This window comes from Heloderma suspectum, chromosome 1 (genome assembly GCF_057233095.1).
Source record: "Heloderma suspectum isolate Gila_16-S chromosome 1, 16-S_ref, whole genome shotgun sequence".
NCBI classification, from domain to species: domain Eukaryota; kingdom Metazoa; phylum Chordata; class Lepidosauria; order Squamata; family Helodermatidae; genus Heloderma; species Heloderma suspectum.
Genome location: NC_139458.1, coordinates 378,005,209 through 378,023,860, shown reverse-complemented (window position 1 = coordinate 378,023,860; position 18,652 = coordinate 378,005,209). Strand labels below are relative to the sequence as shown.

Below are 18,652 nucleotides of genomic sequence, written 5' to 3'. Positions count from 1 at the left end.
AGTTTGAAGATTACTTTCCTCTTGGCACCACTGAAGCACAGGACTAGTAACATGTAATGGTAATATGTGGTAAGTGATCTTCAACTACTCCATGAAATAAACAGTTCCTTTACGGAGTGTAATTCAGTCACAAAAACAAGATTTTTCCACATTTATTCTTTATTGTATTGCACAAAGTATCTACGCAATGCAGGGACATCTCTATATTCCCTGGAGTACCATTTGCTTTAGCACCTTTTGAGCTTTGTGAGTAGCTGGTGCTGTCCTCTAAACCATAAGATAATCCACTGTTGAATTTTAAATGTTTCTGTGTCAAAGTCAATAACTGAAGGAACAAAGCTAAAGAATCAAATACGTATTTTCCGCAAACACGCACAAATATACAGTTTATACAAAGGCTCTCCACGAAAATGCTAAGTGACCTCTCTCTGGTGCAAATCTTGTGTGTGTGTGTGTGTGTGTGTGTGTGTGTAGAACTATTTTAATGTCTACAAAAGTAGATCTCAGCTCATAAAATACTGTAATTGCTACTACAGGTTGTCTTTTAATTTCTTTTAGATTGGATTGTCTAGGTCTGAATATATGTTGGGGTAAGAGCTCACATGGGAAGCTCCAGTAACTTCAATGGCACCAGTTTGTATTGGCTACATATATTTCCCATAATAGTTGAATGGAAAAAGCCATTCCCATTTGAGCACAGAGCTATGCATTAACATTAAACAATAACAGTGCAGCCAGAATGAAAAACAATGCTAATTAAAAAACCCAACCCAATCATTCTGGGAAGGAGAGGAGTTACATATTAAGCAATGTTGAACTAATTAACATTTCACCATCACTTCATAAATCTTCTGCTTGGCACACATGGGACCCTTAAGAACCAAAGGGTTCCTGAAAATGAATTAATGATCCTAACTTACAGATTTCACCCAAATATTACAACAAAATCCCTTAGAAAATCTTTTAATTCTGCTGAAAATCGTGACGTTAAAATATGTCCTCATTATGAGACATTTGCCATGTTAAAAAACCCATGGAAATTGTGTAAAAAAATAGTTTAAAGTCATTTGTTTTTAGAAAACTTGTCAACTGCAAAGAGAGTTGATTTTGTATATACATACAGTAAGGCACTATCCATCCAAACATAAGCATGTTTAAATCCCATTCATTCAAGCTGGATTTGATTTAAACACATGCTTAACACTCCCACTGAAATCAAGGGATGTGCACCCAATGCTTTCCTAAGACGTAAGGCACATTGAGTTCAATGAGGCTTATTACCAAAGAGATGTGCATAGAATTGCAGCCTTAATTGCTTAACTTTGGATGGATGGTGCCCATACATTTCAGTTGTGTTTATATGAATAAGCAAAATGAAAAGACCAGCAAGTTCTATAACTTGTTTTTGTCCATTACACTGAGCACTTCATCCAAAAGTGAAGGGCCAAGGTCAAGTTGCAAAGAAAGGAGAGGCTCTGCCAGATCTGCGAGGGAGTCTTCTGATTTCGGCCGAGTCTTGGTTAGATCACATGAAAGATGGCCGTTGTCAAATAACTCCTCTGTTTGCCATTCAGAGTATTGTTCCGAAAGGCTGGATGAATGACTGTCTCTTCCATTAGTATATTGTGATGTTGGGACATTCCGCTCCCATGTGATGTCATCTCTGTATATTTTCCCATTCTCCAAGTGTTTGCTCTTCTCCTGCAACTTTTCTTCCATTACGGGTTCACAGCTATGCCTGGGATTCCTTAATGGCCCCAAAGAGTCCTGCTTTGAATTAAATGTCACTGGTGACAACAAGGGCAGCGTGAGGGCTTGAGAACCACCGATTGCAGGAAGTGATATGGCATTTTTGAGCACCGGAGAAGGCGTTTCAGTAAACACAGAGTCAGAGGTGCTGTTTGCCCTTAGGAACTCACTGTGGCTTTCACACTGGCTGGCTGTTTCGCCCTCGTTTCCAGGTAAGAGCTCATAATTTCCTTGCAGGAAGGAGATGTCACCAAAAACATCATGTTGCCCTTCCTTCCCGATATGAATCGTGTGGCGAAAATCCCCCAGAGGTGGGCTGATCATATCTGGAGACAAAATGTCCCTCAGCTTGAATTTCTTCCCTTTCTTATTGTTGTCGGCTTTCAGGTAGATGGGTGTCTTGGCTGGCATCTTTTGGCAGTGCTTGCGGGAAGAAAACTTTGTTAAAAAATAAAAATAAAGGAAGGATTCAAAATCAATCCACAAGTCTGAGTCGTTCTTCTCCAGCAAAACCTTTTGTGTTACCTATGTCACATTATTGGCTCCAGTGCCACTTATGAATTCACATACACCACCGCTGATTCCTTCTGAGAAACACAATTTTGGAAGTTGGAGAACTTTAATGTGAGTTTCCTCCTCAAGGTGAAGTGGCTGACACTGCCAAACTGCAAGAATGCTCACTTGCTTCTAGGACTTCAGAAACCTGCATGAGAAATAAAACAGGATATTATTAACTGGTGCTTCATGGTCCATTCAATCTCATATTTGCAAAAACAATTAATAGTGCTCTTGACAGTTCCAGCATGGAGATTAGCTCTATGATGTTGCTTCCCTTCATTAAGCAGGATAAAAGGATTCATCTAACAAGAGCTAACTAACCTTTTTCCTGACTTTGTACATTTTTGAAGCCAGAGCTCCTTGGACACGGTTGCCAAACACAACTCACTTAATAAACTCACTACCTTGGTTTCTCACTTTTCTTATTCTGTCAGTCACCTTCTATCTCAGTGCCAGGCAAAGCCCACACCTTTGGACATTCCAGAGCCACTTGTACATATCTGTACCAAAAAGTCCCTTCAACATTAAAAACAGGGGTTTATAAACTTATCTTTGTAGGCTTTGAAACTTGAAGCTGGAATATCTTTGTATGTGTAGTTTACAAGATCAAAGCTGAGATTGTTTTAACAGATGCCTAAAAATTTTAGCACTTATCTGGGCAATCAGTTCAAAGAATTCCCTTACTTGCCCCTCCATCTCAACTGCATAATTTGACAAGCCCCAATTCCCAGGCTAAATAGTGTGATATCCAGTCCACACAGAGTGGATTGCAGGTGGGTGTTACCTCGCTGCAAAGGTAATATTAATGCAGCTGCCCTCTTTATTTCTATTTAAAAGACTGGACTGTGTACATCCTAGTGGAGCCTTCCACAATATGGTGCCCTCCAGATGTTTTGGGCTATATAGCCCATCATCCCTAGCCATGCTGGCTGGGGCTGATGGCAATTATAACCCCAAAATCTGGAGTTCACCAGGTTTTTAAGGGCAGCTCTAGCACATCACAGGGAAAGCTCAGCCTGCAAGACAGGGACTTGCACAGGTGTTCAAATTGTAGACTCAAACCTCACTGTATTTTAACTATCTGTTTTAACTCCTATGCAACTCTGATTTTGCAGGCTGAGTCATGGTGTTAATGCAGAGTGGATTGATTTAAATATTTATTTTAAACCATGGTAAAATCTTCTGTTATTGGGTGGTTTTAAAGTACAGTAAATAAATTTAAATGTACAGTAAATTCAGCACTGTTAGGGGGAAAACAACTTTAAAAATTCATAATCCAGGAGAAAAAATCCAAAACAGGCAATGCCTTCATTACAACCAATCAAAATGTCACAAAAATTGTGCAAGCTTCCACGAACTTGAAAGCTTGCAGCTTGCACAAGCTTTTGTGGCATTTCGGTTTGTCTTAATAAAGGTATTGTCTAACTCTGAATTTTGAATTTTTTCCCTAGATTCTGGATCATTTAGATCTGGTATTGTTGTAGCAACCAGTTAGAATGCATGTTTGTACAGGAAACATATGCATTTCAAAATGGGAAAGCTGATTTAAATTAAGGATTTAAAACAGCTTCCCATTTAGAAACGCATATATTTCCTAAACAAGCATGCATACTAACTGGTTTCTATAACAATTAATACAAACAGAAAAGAGTAATTTTCCTAAACACCAGTCAATAAAAGTGTAAATATAAAAGCTAAAGTTTCAAGAAATCTACTGATTTTATACTACCAATATGCAAAAATGCATTCAATAACGGGGGGGGGGGGGGGACAGAATCACACTGCAATCTTATTCGTGTTTATTTAGAAGCCTCACTGAATTAAATGAAACTTATTCCCAGGGAAGTGTATATAGGTTTGAAGTTCAGTTACTGTACAAATAAAGGCAACCTACAGTGCACTCTATGCACGTCTACTTAGAAGTACATCCCATTCACTTCAATGAGATTTACTCCCAGGTAAGTGTGTATAGGATTGCAACCTAACAGTATAATGTTATACATGTCTACTTAGAAGTAAGTCCCACTGAGTTCAAAGGGGTTTACACCTAAACAGGGGCATTGCTAGGTTCTTAAAAGATCCGGGGCACAGGTCCATAACACAAATTTGCATATACGAGTCTAAGTGCACATCTAATGTGTGTGTGTGTGTGTGTGGTGTGTACATGCAGTGTGCTTGTGTATGTGTACAGATTACAGACAGGCAGACAGACAGACATAAGAAGTGTGCACTGACCCACACCCCAATTCAACTTAGACCCCGATTCAGCATTTTGGAAAACATCCCACTTCTGCTCAGGCCAATTTGTAGTCGGACCACTTCAGCTCAGCACCAAACCTGAGTCAAGGTTTGGGAAAATAAGTCTTTATGCATCCTATTGACTACCAGGGGAAATTAGGAAAAAAATGTAACTTTTTTCTCTTGGTCAGAATTGGATGATAATTTCAGGCATAGTATCCCCCTAGAAGGGGATTACACCTGCCACATGTCAGAAAAATAGGTGCAGGGTTTATATTTTGATTGTCTTTTAAAGGGAACTGCCAATAACATTTTAATTCCTTGGAAGAATTGGATAAAAAAATTGGGATTCATTGCCCCATCAGAGGAGATCCTGTCTGCCAAATGTCAGAATGCTAGCCACAAGGGGTTTTGTGCAAGGGCATTATGAGGTCTCCAAAAGAGGACATACTTATCTCCCCATGTTCCTTGTAGACCATTGTTCTGAAGATTAGACAGCCTACAGTTTTCCCTAAGTAAGAAACAAGCAAATTTTCAGAAGGATAGGTTCAGCAGTTCATGTGGAAGGGGAGTTCTCCAATTTGTGGGAGGGAATGATTTGCTTTCCCTTCCATTCACCCCTTCCCCAATAGTTTTTGGGTAAATTTGTATGAAAATGCACAGCTCATTAGAGGTGGCCCCCAGGCAAGAAACCAGCAAAGTTTCTGAAGAATATAAATGCATTCTAATTTAGAATTGCTAGAATTTATTTACATTTCACCAGTGTCAGCGGCAGGGGAACATGGGTGGGAAGGTGCTATTGCACTCAAGACCTGCTTGTACGTTTCCTATGGAAATCTGGTTGGCCACTGTGTGAACAGAATGCTGGACAAGATGGACCTTAGTCTGATGCAGCATGGCTCTTCTTATGTTCTTAAATAGAGAGTGCCTTTGAGCATGTGCAGAATTTTTTCCTTTCACCACTGAGCACTTACATTCTCCCCCTACCAGTTCTATTCCCCTCCATGCAATCATCCCTCCTCATCCTACCATCCTCCAGCAACTCTTCATAATAACAGATGTCTTGTTTTGTGCAACTCCTCTCTACCTCCTCCTTCTTATGCACAAGCTCTCATTGTATCTTTCTCACCATAACTTCATTTGTGCCAAGACTTCACCAGGATTCAGCCAATGCGTCTGTTTTCAAAACTAGGACTAAGTTATGGAGAAACTCTGCGCATGTACTAAGTGCTTTTCCATCACCTCTGAAGCTAGAGTTCATGCAAAAAAACCAACCCCCCCCAACCCACAAATGGCAAAACATGCATAGGACTGAGCTGAAAGGACAGTCAATTCATTAGATGGAATTGGGTAGGCACTGTGTTAAGCTTGCAGTACCATGCTCACAACTCAGGACTTATTTCTGAGTAAACATGCAGAACATCAAGGTGCAAACCTCCCTGCAAAAGTAACTTGTGCTGGAATCCTATGCACACTTTCTTGAGGGTAAGCCTCATTAAATATAATGGGACTTCTCAGTAGGCATATATAGGATTGCATAAATTAGCAAAATATATCCCCCCCCACTTAAAAAACAAACCCCAAACTCCTTTTTTTTTTTTAAATTAAAGCTTTCTGTTCATAGGAACATAGGAAGCTGCCTTATACTGAGTCAGACCCTGGGTCCATCTAGCCCAGAATTGTTGACACTGACTGGCAGCAGCAGCTCTCCAAAGTTTCAGGCAGGATTCTTTCCTTTCCCTACCTGGAGATGCTGGGGATTGAACCTGGGACCTTCCGCATGCCGAGCATGTGCTCTACCACTGAGCTACAGCCCTTCCTACTGCAGGATAATGGCAACTGACAAACAACACAGCCCCAGATTTGTTTCTCTGCAACTATGTGAACCCACTCTTCTCAAAGACTTGAGTGAGGAGAAGGAGAAAAACCAACCCCCTTGCCTATTTGTATCCAGTCAAATACAATTCAGAACTTCTCTTGCCCGCCGAAGAGAATTCTCTTTAAGAATTCCCCAAGATATGCTCTGGGTGGAATAAAGAAGAGAAAGAAAGAAAGAAAGAAAGAAAGAAAGAAAGAAAGAAAGAAAGAAAGAAAGAAAGAACAGGATAGGGGAAGAAAGAAGAGAAGAAGAATGGTGATTGGAAATGCGGGGGGGGGGGTAGAGAGAATTCCCTAAGCCTAGTGGCTCCTTTCAGAGTAGTACTTCCGAGGAATTTAGGAGGCTGTGCAGGGTTTGCAAGGACTGCATGTACTTAAATTAACTTTATGAGGTGAGGTGGTTGAGGGCTTTTTCTAGCTTTTTTAAAACTGTAGAACCTGTTTAAAAGCCTCAGCAGTTCCTTGATCATGATGCCACATAGTCCTAACCTTCCTTTTGGAATAATTTGAGTTCTACAGCTATTTAGGAGAAATTAAAGTGGAGGGGGAGAAAGAAGTTTGTGGAGGCTGATTGGATCCTTTGCTGTACTGAAGCTACTAAACTTCTGCAGAAGCCAAAGGTTCCATTTTGGAGCAGTAAAATCAGGTGCTGTGTGAAATACCAGTATTTAACATGGAGCTCTTTCTTCCCTTCCTTCTCACTCTTCAAAATTTCATTGCAGGCAAGCTCCCAACAGTGCGCGTGTAAGAGCAGAAAAGAAAAAAGGGGGAGAGAGGTTTTTTGCACCTCAAAAAAACCCTGCACCATAGATTAGGGATAGTGACCTCCTAATGGTCACCTTAAACACCTTCTGATTAGGATCTCTAATCCCCTGGGTGACTTCGGGCACAATCCTATGCATATAGGTGGCCACCTCTGAACTCGGATGCAGGGCAGGAGACGCATGGAGGGGATCGTTCCTTCTGCGCTTCTCCTGCCCTGCATTTGTGGCTAGACAGCCGATTTCAGCTGTCTAGCTGCAGGAGGGCAGAGCAGGGGAGGAGGCTTCTGGATGACACATAGGATGTGTCATACTGGCATTTTTACCCTCCCCACCCTGAAACGCCCCGTTTTGGCCACTCCGTGCTCCTCTTGTGAGCGCGGAGCTCAGGGCTATTCTGTGCTGCCTGTGAGGCAGTGCTGAAGGGGGAGAATGTCAGTTCTCCGGGAACCAACCTCGGAGCGCAGGCTCTGAGATCGGTTCCCAGAAAACCAGATATCCTATGGCCGTCTAGCCACTGATTAGCGGCCATAGGATTGCTCCCGACCAATGTATGTATATCTGTAGCATAAAATCATTTTAGATTTGCTCTTATCCTAACTTCTATAGAATAATTAAACATGTGATTTGCAACTAATAAAAGCTTTTATACAACCTAGGAGCATAATACAAAATATTTGACCATGAAGTGCACATGCCTTTTGAACCGCAGAATTACGCCTGCTTAAAGACTAGAGACAGATTTCAGTGTAACTTGAAAGCAAAGGATGTAATTCTGTGTATGATTTTGGAGTAAGTCCCACAGAAGAAAGTGGGTCTTATTTCCAAGCATACATTAGTAGCAATGGGCTTTGACAAGTGTCCCTAACGTTCTACAAGCAAGGGCAAAGTCACTGGAGAAAATAGTGTATGTACGAGATGAAAAGGAGATGCCCGTGCCATTTGGTTGTAGAATCATAAATATTAGTAATCTGAGAACTAAACACATTACTGAGATCAGGTAGTTGGAGAATTTAACTAGATGAGATACAAGAGGGCATCTCCTGGGATATAGCACCATGATGGCTTACTAGTTTCTGAATCCATGGCGAGCCCATAATAATAATCAGAATACATGACTTATATCATTATTTTCTCAGAAGCCAGATACTTCCCCTCATTTTCTTTTTTTAAAAAGAGATGCTTCCTTTAATAGAAGTAATACATTTTTTTAAAGATTGAATTTTTAAAATCTAATTTAATTTTTTTTTTAAGTTGGTGCAGGCATGAGGTGATGAGAGCTGAATAGTTCACTAGTTATATCAGAGGCACTATTCAGTATGTTTCATTTACCAAATAAACAGCAAAGACATATTTAGGCATAAATTTACCTTCCATTCTCTTTCTAATCTTATGGGAGCTTCCGTAGCTGTAGCAAAAGATTGCCTCTGAAAAAGAAGAACAGAGGAAGATGAATGGAAAACCGTCTCTTTTATACTCTCTTTGGCATGTAACTCATTGGCTTATTTTATCCCATGTGGGAATCCTGAGGCCCTCCTCATTTCATTTATTATATTTCTATACCATCCCATCCCCTTCAGGGATCACTGCCTTGTTGTGGCGAAGGGGCTTGCCGCTTGCGTAACTCAGTGAAGCCATAAGCTATGCCATGCAGGGCCACCCAAGACGGACAGGTCATGGAGGAGAGTTCTGACAAAATGTGGTCCACTGGAGAAGGAAATGGCAACCCACTCCAGTATTCTTGCCAAGAAAATCCCATGGAACGTATGACAAAGCTAAAAGATATGACGCCGGAAGATGAGCCCCTCAGGTCGGAAGATGTCCAACATACTACTGGGGAAGAGCAGAGGGAATTTCCAAGTAGCGCCAGAAAGAGTGATGCAGCTGGGCCAAAGCCGAAAGGACACTCAGCTGTGGATGTGTCTGGTGCTGAAAAGAAAATCCGATGCTGTAAAGAACAATATTGTTTAGGAACATGGAATGTCAGATCAATGAATCAAGGTAAGCTGGAGGTGGTCAAACATGAGATGGCAAGATTGAACATCGACATCTTGGGAATCAGTGAACTAAAATGGACAGGAATGGGCGAATTTAATTCAGGTGACCATCATATCTACTACTGTGGGCAAGAATCCCTTAGAAGAAATGGAGTGGCACTCATAGTCAACAAAAGGGTGGGAAAAGCAGTACTGGGTACAATCTCAAAAATGACAGAATGATCTTAGTACGAATCCAAGGCAAACCCTTCAACGTCACAGTAATTCTAGTCTATGCCCCAACCACTGAGGCTGAAGAAGCTGAGGTTGATTGGTTCTATGAAGACCTACAACACCTCCTAGAACTAACACCAAAAAAAGATGTCCTTTTCATCATAGGGGATTGGAATGCTAAAGTAGGAAGTCAAGACATAACCGGGATAATAGGCAAGCATGGCCTTGGTGTACAAAATGAAGCAGGACAAAGGCTAATAGAGTTTTGTCAACAGAACACGCTGATCATAGCAAGCACTCTTTTCCAACAGCACAAGAGGCAACTCTACGCATGGACATCACCAGATGGTCAATATCGAAATCAGACTGATTATGTACTTTGCAGCCAAAGATGGAGCAGCTCTATTTGTTGTTGTTCTGTCGTTAAGTCGTGTCCGACTCCTCGTGACCCCATGGACCATAGCACGCCAGGGCTTCCTGTCCTCCACTCTCTACAGTCAGTAAAAACAAGACCTGGAGCTGACTGTGGCTCAGATCATGAGCTTCTTGTTGCAAAAATTCAGCTTAAATTGAAGAACATAGGGAAAACCACTAAACCATTCAGGTATGACTTAAATCATATCCCTTATGAATATACAGTGGAGGTGAGGAATAGATTTCAGGGATTAGACGTGACAGACAGAGTGCCTGAGGAACTATGGACGGAGGTCTGTAACATTGTTCAGGAGGCAGCAACGAAATCCATCCCAAAGAAAAAGAAATGCAAGAAAGCCAAGTGGCTGTCTGATGAGGCTTTACAAGTAGCCGAGGAAAGAAGGGAAGTGAAAAGCAAAGGAGAAAGGGGAAGATATATCCAACTGAATGCAGAGTTCCAGAGAATAGCAAGGAGAGACAAGGGGAAGAAATGGAAGCAGTGACAGGTTTTACTTTCTTGGGCTCCAAGATCACCGCAGACGGTGACTGTAGCCATGAAATTAAAAGATGCTTGCTCCTTGAGAGGAAAGCTATGGCAAACCTAGACAGCATAGTAAGAAGCAGAGACATCACCTTGCCGACAAACGTTTGTATAATCAAAGCTATGGTTTTCCCAGTAGTAATGTATGGCTGTGAGAGCTGGACTATAAGGAAGGCTGAGCGCTGAAGAACTGATGCTTTCGAACTGTGGTGCTGGAGAAGACTCTTACGAGTCCCCTGGACTGCAAGGAGGTCAAATCAGTCACTCCTAAAGGTAATCAACCCTGACTGCTCATTGGAGGGACAGATACTGAAGCTGAAGCTCAAATATTTTGGCTACCTAATGCGAAGAGAAAACTCCCTGGAAAAGACCCTGATGCTGGGAAAGATTGAAGGCAAAAGGAGAAGGGGACAACAGAGGATGAGATGGCTAGGTAGCATCACCGATACAATGAATATGAACTTGAGCACACTCCGGGAGAGAGCACAGGACAGGAAGGCCTGGCGTGCTATGGTCCATGGGGTCACGAAGAGTCAGACACGACTGAACGACTGAACAACAACCATCCCATAGTTGAAGCTCTCCGGGAGGTTCACAAAAATTAAAAACCATTAAAATACATTATATAATGTATAAAACCATACACATAAGGACATAAAACAGATAGCACACACAACAACAACAACATATATCTAAAGATATATATAGATATATCTTATATATATCTATATAAATAATCCCCAAACCTCTTCTTTCACTTGGGATTAGAGGATCAAAATTCTGAACCACATTACGGTAAAATATTTATTTCTGATGGGCCTTGTTTAAGCACTGTGGCCCTGCAGAAGAGAGATATTACTTCTTTCATAAGATGTAAGGATAAGAGAATAAATATGCCAGAAAGGATCCCCTAGACTTGTTCTTGGACACAATCAAGATTTTTGAGCATTTCATGTTTTGCTGATCTTGAAAGTGAAAAGTCAGGTATGCCATAGCATTCTTTCAGCTACAAAAGGTGACAAATGGAAAGGTGTGAAATGCTTTAATCAGTTCTCGCAGAGTAATTTCATTTGGGCTGGGTGGACTCAAAATCTTCAGAACAAAAGAGGGTGTGACTGTGGAAAGGGTCTGCGTGCGTCACAGATTGTGTAAGAGTCACTTGTGGTATTAGGAGAAGCATCAAAGAATTAAGATTTTACTTGAGATACTGAGGTCAGTTTTGGATTCCACACTTGAAGGACGATATTGACAAAACAAGAGAATTTAGAAGGGAGCTATAGCGAGCTTGCTTGCTTGCATGCTTTATTTATGTATTTATTGTTGAGATTCATACCACACCCTTCAAAATTTTTCTCAGGGGGCTTACAAAAATAACACAAGCATGATAAAATTTTAAACTGTCAGCAAGGCAGGCCACGTAAGGAAAAGTTCTAAGGACTAGGTAAGTTAAACTTAAAAAAAAAAAAGTCTAAAAGAATTCATGCTGATCAGTTTAAAATGTCTATTGCATGTTCAGGGCAAAGTTACGCATTCATAATTTCCAGTGTTTTCAGTTCATGGTTCAAGGTAGCTATGCTTAAAATAGCTTTTAGCATATTCTTAAATCTCTCCCACTGTAATTCATGGGACTGAAAAATCATTAACTTTTTGTGTGGATTGTACCCTTAAATGTTGTTAGAAGGAAGAGGGAGTGTGATTGTTTAGTGGATCCACCAAGGATAAAATAAGGAGAAAGGAGGTTGAATTATGAGTAGATTTAAGATTACTGTTTTGGGAAAATTATTAATCTTTCATCAGTGAAAGAATCTGCCTACGGAAAGCCACAAGATCTACTTCAACCAAGTGACTGAACCAGAAGACTGGTATATGGTTCCTCCATATTTCTGCCTCAAGAGAAATAGTTCAGAATCGTATAGCAGATACATAATAAGGGAAGTATATGATACTTGCTTATTTATTGGCTTGTTACATTTATATCCCACACTTCCTCCAAGGAGCCCAAGACAGTGACTATTATCCTCTTCCTCCCTATTTATCCTGACAACAATTCTTGTGAGGCAGGTTAGGCTGAGAGTCAATGCCTGGCCCAAAGTCACCCAATGAGCTTCAGTTGGAACTAGAACCCAGATCTCCACAGTCTGATGCTCTAACCACTACACCACACTGCCACTCAAACCACACTGCCTCTCAAATACTTAAAACTTTCAGTTGTTCATGTAATTTATTTATTTATTTATTGAATTTATTAATCGCCCATCTGGCTGGTCACCCAGCCACTCTGGGCGACGTACAATACAATAAAAACACCATATTTCTAAAAATACCCTAAAAAGGTAAAGGTGTCCCCAACCAGTCGTGTCCGACTCTAGGTGCGGTGCTCATCCCCGTTTCTAAGCCGAAGAGCCAGCGCTGTCCGAAGACGCTTCCGTGGTCATGTGGCCGGCATGACTGAACACCAAGGTGCACGGAACGCTGTTACCTTTCCCGCTGAGGCGGTACCTATTTATCTACTTGCAATTTCTTGCTTTCGAACTGCTAGGTTGGCAGGAGCTGGGACTGAAGACGGGAGCTCACTCCGTCACGCGGCACTCGGGTCTCGAACTGCTGACCTGCCGACCTTCCAGTCTGCAGTTCAGCGTCTTAACCACTAAGCCACCCTAACCCACCCCAAATGCCTGCCTGAACAACCACGTTTTTAATGCACGGAGGAAGCTCATTAAAGAGGGGGCATGACGGAGTTCCCTAGGGAGGGAGTTCCACAGAGTGAGGGCCACCACAGAAAAGGCCCTTTCCCTCGTCCCCACCAGTCTAGCTGTCCTGGCTGATGGGACAGAGAGAAGGCCATCCGAGGCTGATCTTGTTAAGCAGCCTGTCTGTTGTTGCTGGAGGTGCCCCTTAAGATAGGCTGGGCCAGAACCATATAGGTAATTACCCTTAATTAAAAACAAACATCAATTTTGCTGGGATGAATGGCATAAAGTAAGATGTATAAACTGTAAATAAATTCAGGGATGTGCAGGCTTCAGGGTTATGGGATCTACTTTACTAGAACCTGGAAATACATCAATGAGAGTCTGGTGGAAAAGAAATAAACTTAGAATTAAAAAACTCTGAACCCAGGAAGTTTTTTTGAGTACACGAAATGAATGGAACTGATGGTCCTTCCACACAAAAATCTACCCCTGCTTGCCCCAAACTTTCTTCCTTTTGGCAATATAATTTAGTGGGGAGGGGGGAGTCATTTTGTTGCTGCTATTGATATACAGTTGGGAATCTTTGCTGATCTATTGCAAATCGCCCAGAGATCTAGCAGCAGATCAAAATCTATCGTCTGCTCATCCTGAGCTAGTGTACTATACGCACTGAAAACGTTGTGTGCAATTAATTAACACAGCTGTGTTTAGCTGTTTTAAATTGCTTTAAATATTTATATGTTTTAACCCCTGCTGTAAGACACCTTAACTCTTTTTTGCAGAAAGGCATCTAATAAATGTAATAAATGAAATGAAATACGCTGTGGGATATTCTAAAATTTGGTTGATGGATGTAAGATATAAACATAAGCAAAACATGCTATAAATGGGTTCTTTTGGGCGGGGGGGGGGCAGAGTTGAGCTCTTTCAGTGGACCTGTGTGTTGTTCATTTATCCAAGTTAAAATTCATCCTCGATTAAGCCTGGAAAACATGGCTTTGTGGTCCCTACTGGTCCAACAGCAATATTTGTACCTCAACTAAAACCACTATAAATGTTAGCGTAATAGTTACTGGCAACCCATTAGCCAAAGTGAACAGGAGGCAAAGACTATAAGAGTGTTGTGTAAATCTGTTTGGATATAATTTCTCAGAACATTGTTTGGCAAGGGCCAGTGTGGGTGCGCTAATGTCATATGAAACCAGTCTTTGTACCATGCTAACTACAAACAGGAGAAATAAAAAACCAGCAGATCCAAGCACTGTGTATGTACGTAGCAGAAACACTAATGGCTGGTTCACATTTACCTCACTTGATTTCTCTACATTTGGTGACTGGAGCAAGAGAATGTGTGGACTGCCTCCCTTGAAAAGAATTTCCTTTAAGCGGATGTGATATCAAAAGTTCATTTGGTCAGATTTGATCTGTGATGGTCACTAGATGGATGCATGTGTGATCCTATCTTAAGTATTTGGTATGAGTAGCAGCCATTTTAATGTGGGACAGTGTGGAATGCTGTGTACTTGGGCAATAGGGGCTCTACTGTTGCATGTGGCTTTTCTGAAGAGGCAGGGAACAGAGCACACTAGAATCACTCTCTTTAGGCACCATCTATTGCTGACCCTTGGAACTAGGGAGATGCCCACACAGGTTTTGTTGCATCTTGGATGCAGTGATTCAACATATCCCATCTCTGCATGCCACATGGCACTTGCAATCATATATTTTAATCTAAATAGTAGATAAGACAAAACATAGCATTAGTATAGAGTCTACTACAGACTGTATAGCATATGCAGGGGAATGCTGCATAAACAATCCCAGGTAATATGGTAAAATGGTGACTCGTTTCTACTGATTTCCATGCTTCTAATGACACCACAACCAACTCAACCAATACACTGGGTCAAACTAAACATCTCTGTAAGCATGCATAGTTCTCCTAATTTTATTGCTACTTTTATTTACTCTCCGGCAAGCATGCACAGCCATGATTCAGACTGGGAGCATGGTGCTTTGGGAGAGGATGCTTTAAGGGTCAATGGGGGTGGGTGTTAAAAAAAGAAAAACGTCTCCACTGGAATCATAGAATCATAGAACAGTAGGGTTGGAAGGGGCCTACAAGACCATTGAGTCCAAAAGTCTCAATGGATACTATTTTTCTTTCTTTAACCCCACTGCAGGAAGAGAGTAGAATTTCAGGAGAAAATGAGGAGAGGGGGAATAGCTTAAAGCATCATGGTTCTGATCTAAATCAGGGCTGCTGTGCTCCATGTTTCTGGTCCAATCCCCTTCACTTATCTCCTGGGACTGAGATTGCTCCTTCACCAAAGTTTGCGGGCTCTTTACATGACACCGTGATCATTCAAGGCGTCTCCTGCACTAAATGCCCTTTGTTCCATTTTTTAAATAGATCGCAGATAATGAACTATCAAATTACCCTGTCGTTCGAAAAGAGAAAAACAGAAAGAGAAGGAGCGATATCAATGAAAGATAATGGAAGACTCAGATACGGGGAGAAGGAGGAGGAAGGGAGTGGGGGGAAAGGAAGCACATGAAAAGGGGAGTCATGATCCTGCATTTAAAACGGAAGCAGAAAACCCGGTTTTAAATGCAGGATTTTAGGCTGGTGTAGAGATGCCCCAAATCAGGGCTGCCATGCTTGCAGGAGAATAAATAGAAATAGCATGCATAGCTCCATTATGCGTATGTAGAGGAATAGTGTACTGTATTCTTTTAAATATTGTATTTTATATTTTAAACTGTTTCTATGGCATTTTAGTCTTTTCGTTATTTGTAATCCATCCAGAGAACATTGTTAATTGGGCAGATTAGAAATGTAATTAATCACCTGTTTGGACCTCTTTCTTGCACAACTGTGAAGAAACTTCCCTATCATCAGAATCTCATACATGCAGAGAGTTTGCACTTAGGGAGCAGGCATCTAGTATTACCTTCCTCATGAACTTTCCACATGTACAGAGATTTTTATGTGGTGACACTTTCAAACAAGTGCTCCCACAAATGCATTCTGAGGTACTGCAAGTTTGTGAGGACTCTACCGCATGCCTATTTGCATAGGCTCCCTAGATTTGTGGAAACACAAGAGTTTTCTTGACACATATGCTGGGAATGGTGCTTGGGGGAATAATTATATGGCCTTTGTATGAAGGACTTCCTGAACTCATTGTTTTCCATGTTGTGATACCTTACACGATGGCTCCCAGTGGCCTCTGAATGAATTTCTTCCATGTATTATCCGAGTGATGTTCCTGACATTGAGAAGCTCACCCCAAAGCAACGTTTTTGCACAGAAAGGCTAAAACTGTCAAAATTTGAAGTGCACTAGTCCGAAAGAATACAAATAGGCATGGTAGCTAAGCTTACATGGCCAACCCATGTAATGGCCACAGCCATCTGTCAGGGATGCTCTGACTTGGATTCCTGCATTGAGCAGGGGGTTGGACTCGATGGCCTTGTAGGCCCCTTCCAACCCTACTATTCTATGATTCTATGAACCCTTTCCTACAGTCATGTCTACGGTCACCAAGCATTGTCCACAATGATGTAATAAGCACAGCTTTATTTTCTACTATGGCATTTTCCTATCAGGATGTCAAAGGCGAGTCCCAAGGTGGCAGTGACATTCTGCAGTCTTATGTGTAGCTTTCGCCTTTGGCCAGGGTGAGAGATATGCCTAGAATTGAGATCATCTGTGCATTGTGCACTTTATCCTTCTGCCTTGGATCCTGCCTATTGCAACAGGGTGGGTGGGTGGAGGGGGATCAACCTCTGTGTAATCTGCATGGCTTCAGTTAAAAGGGAAATCCCAGGGAACTCTTTCCTTTCTGGAAAGTTGACGTGGTTCATGAAGTTTACAGGACAATAATAGTTTTGGGGTTTTTAAAAACACACAATCGAAGCAGTTGTTATTGTTGCTCTTGGGGGCAACATGGGAATCTCTGGCTATTTTCAAGTCATGTACTCCAGAGTAGTCCTATTAAGCCAAGAGTGGGCAACGTGTGGCTTTCCAGATGTTTTGGCTTACAACTCCCATCAGCTCTGGCCATCACAGCCAATAGTGAGAGTTCATGGGAGTTGTAGACCAAAATGTCTAGAGGGCTACAAGTTGCCCACCCTGTCTTAAGCCAATTTTGAAATAGGTTGAATTGAACTGTGACTTTTGTTTGCCTGAAGGCATTCGAAATAGTAACCACTCACTTGCTTTGGGGGAAAATAAATCTACTGTATCCATAAACAGGGTAGAAATTAGCAAACTATTTGCCTATTCTATAGGTTTTGGCCTTATTTATGGATTTACAGGGGATCCAGATGACAACATCTTCTACTCCTACCCCTCCTGTGTTTTCCCATTGCTTCTCCCAACCTTTTTCTTTCCACAGAAAATCGGTTAAGGAGGGAAAGACAGAACAGCTGGACAATGGCTTTGGAGTGGTAGCATTAGGAGCCCTCCATCTGGGAGCACCCAGTATTCCAAGACAAGAAGAAAAAGTCTTGGACTGATAAATTCATTAACTTTTAAACCCTTCTCTTAATTTTAGGATGGAGGTAATTAGGAATGGTGGGGCTGTGCTTAAGAGAATGGTGTGTTAAAACAGGCAATTCACGCCATTTTATTTGACCTAAGGCTCACCTGGCATGACCTTTCATGTCATTTTAGTGCCAGGCAAAAACAACTTTTTTATTTGCCTCCGTTTCTTATCCATAAACTCGCTATGGATTTTATTTTATCTACTCTATTGAATTGTATAGTTGGTTTTTAACTGTGGTTTTCAACTGTTTGTTGATTGTTGTTGGTTTTTTATTTATTATTGTGTTATACTTTGTATGTATGTGGCTGATTATTCTCCTGTAAGTCAGCCTGGATGTTTTACTGAATAGGCAGCATAGAAATATTTTAAATTTAACAATAATAATAGTAATAATAATAATAATCAAGGTAGCAGGTTGTGGAAAATGGAACAGCTCAGTGCAATGCCTCCTTACACAAGTGTAAAACAACTCTTCTCCTGCTAACCCAAATATTGCATCACTACTGGGAAGGTGATGAGGGCTTTCTCTCTGGTGCATGATCTACTTTTTACTGTAACTGGAGTAGCCTGTAACAAGAGTTGTAAAAAAAACCCTGAGATGATATGCTACAGCTCAAGAGTCTGGTTACATTCACTTTTAAAGTGGTCACAACAATTGGGAAGGAAAAGCTCAAGCAAACCTGAACAGCTATTCCCAGCCTATTTGGATTGGAGGTACTTTTTAGGTTTTAAATAGGCACAAGCAATAGATATAGGCATGGTTTGCATATCAAAGTAAGCCAGGGTATTTAAACCCTGGGTTGTTGTGAACAAGTGATCATGTCCTGAGCATGCTGCTACATACTGCTCAGTCACTCCTGCCGCGAGCACGAGCAGCTTAACAACCCAGGGATGCTCCGTCATTGGGTTTGTTATGGCATGCAAACCAGGAACTCTGGCTTGTCTCTCCTCCAACAAGCCAGAGAAATAACCCAAGCTATTTTTCGGGCTTATTGGGGGAAGAGACAAGCCAGAGTTCCTGGTTCACGCATCACAACAAACAACCCAAGGACAGAGT

The 18,652-nt window shown here is 41.4% G+C and overlaps 1 protein-coding gene across 1 annotated transcript; it reads right to left on the bottom strand.

Annotated features, from left to right (window-relative positions):
- Positions 1-1,392: 1,392 nt before the first annotated feature.
- CDC42EP3 (CDC42 effector protein 3) lies at positions 1,393-2,160 on the bottom strand. Its single transcript, XM_084832400.1, has one exon. The coding sequence runs from the start codon at positions 2,158-2,160 to the stop codon at positions 1,393-1,395; it is 768 nt and encodes a 255-aa protein (XP_084688526.1).
- Between the last annotated feature and the right edge of the window lie 16,492 nt (positions 2,161-18,652).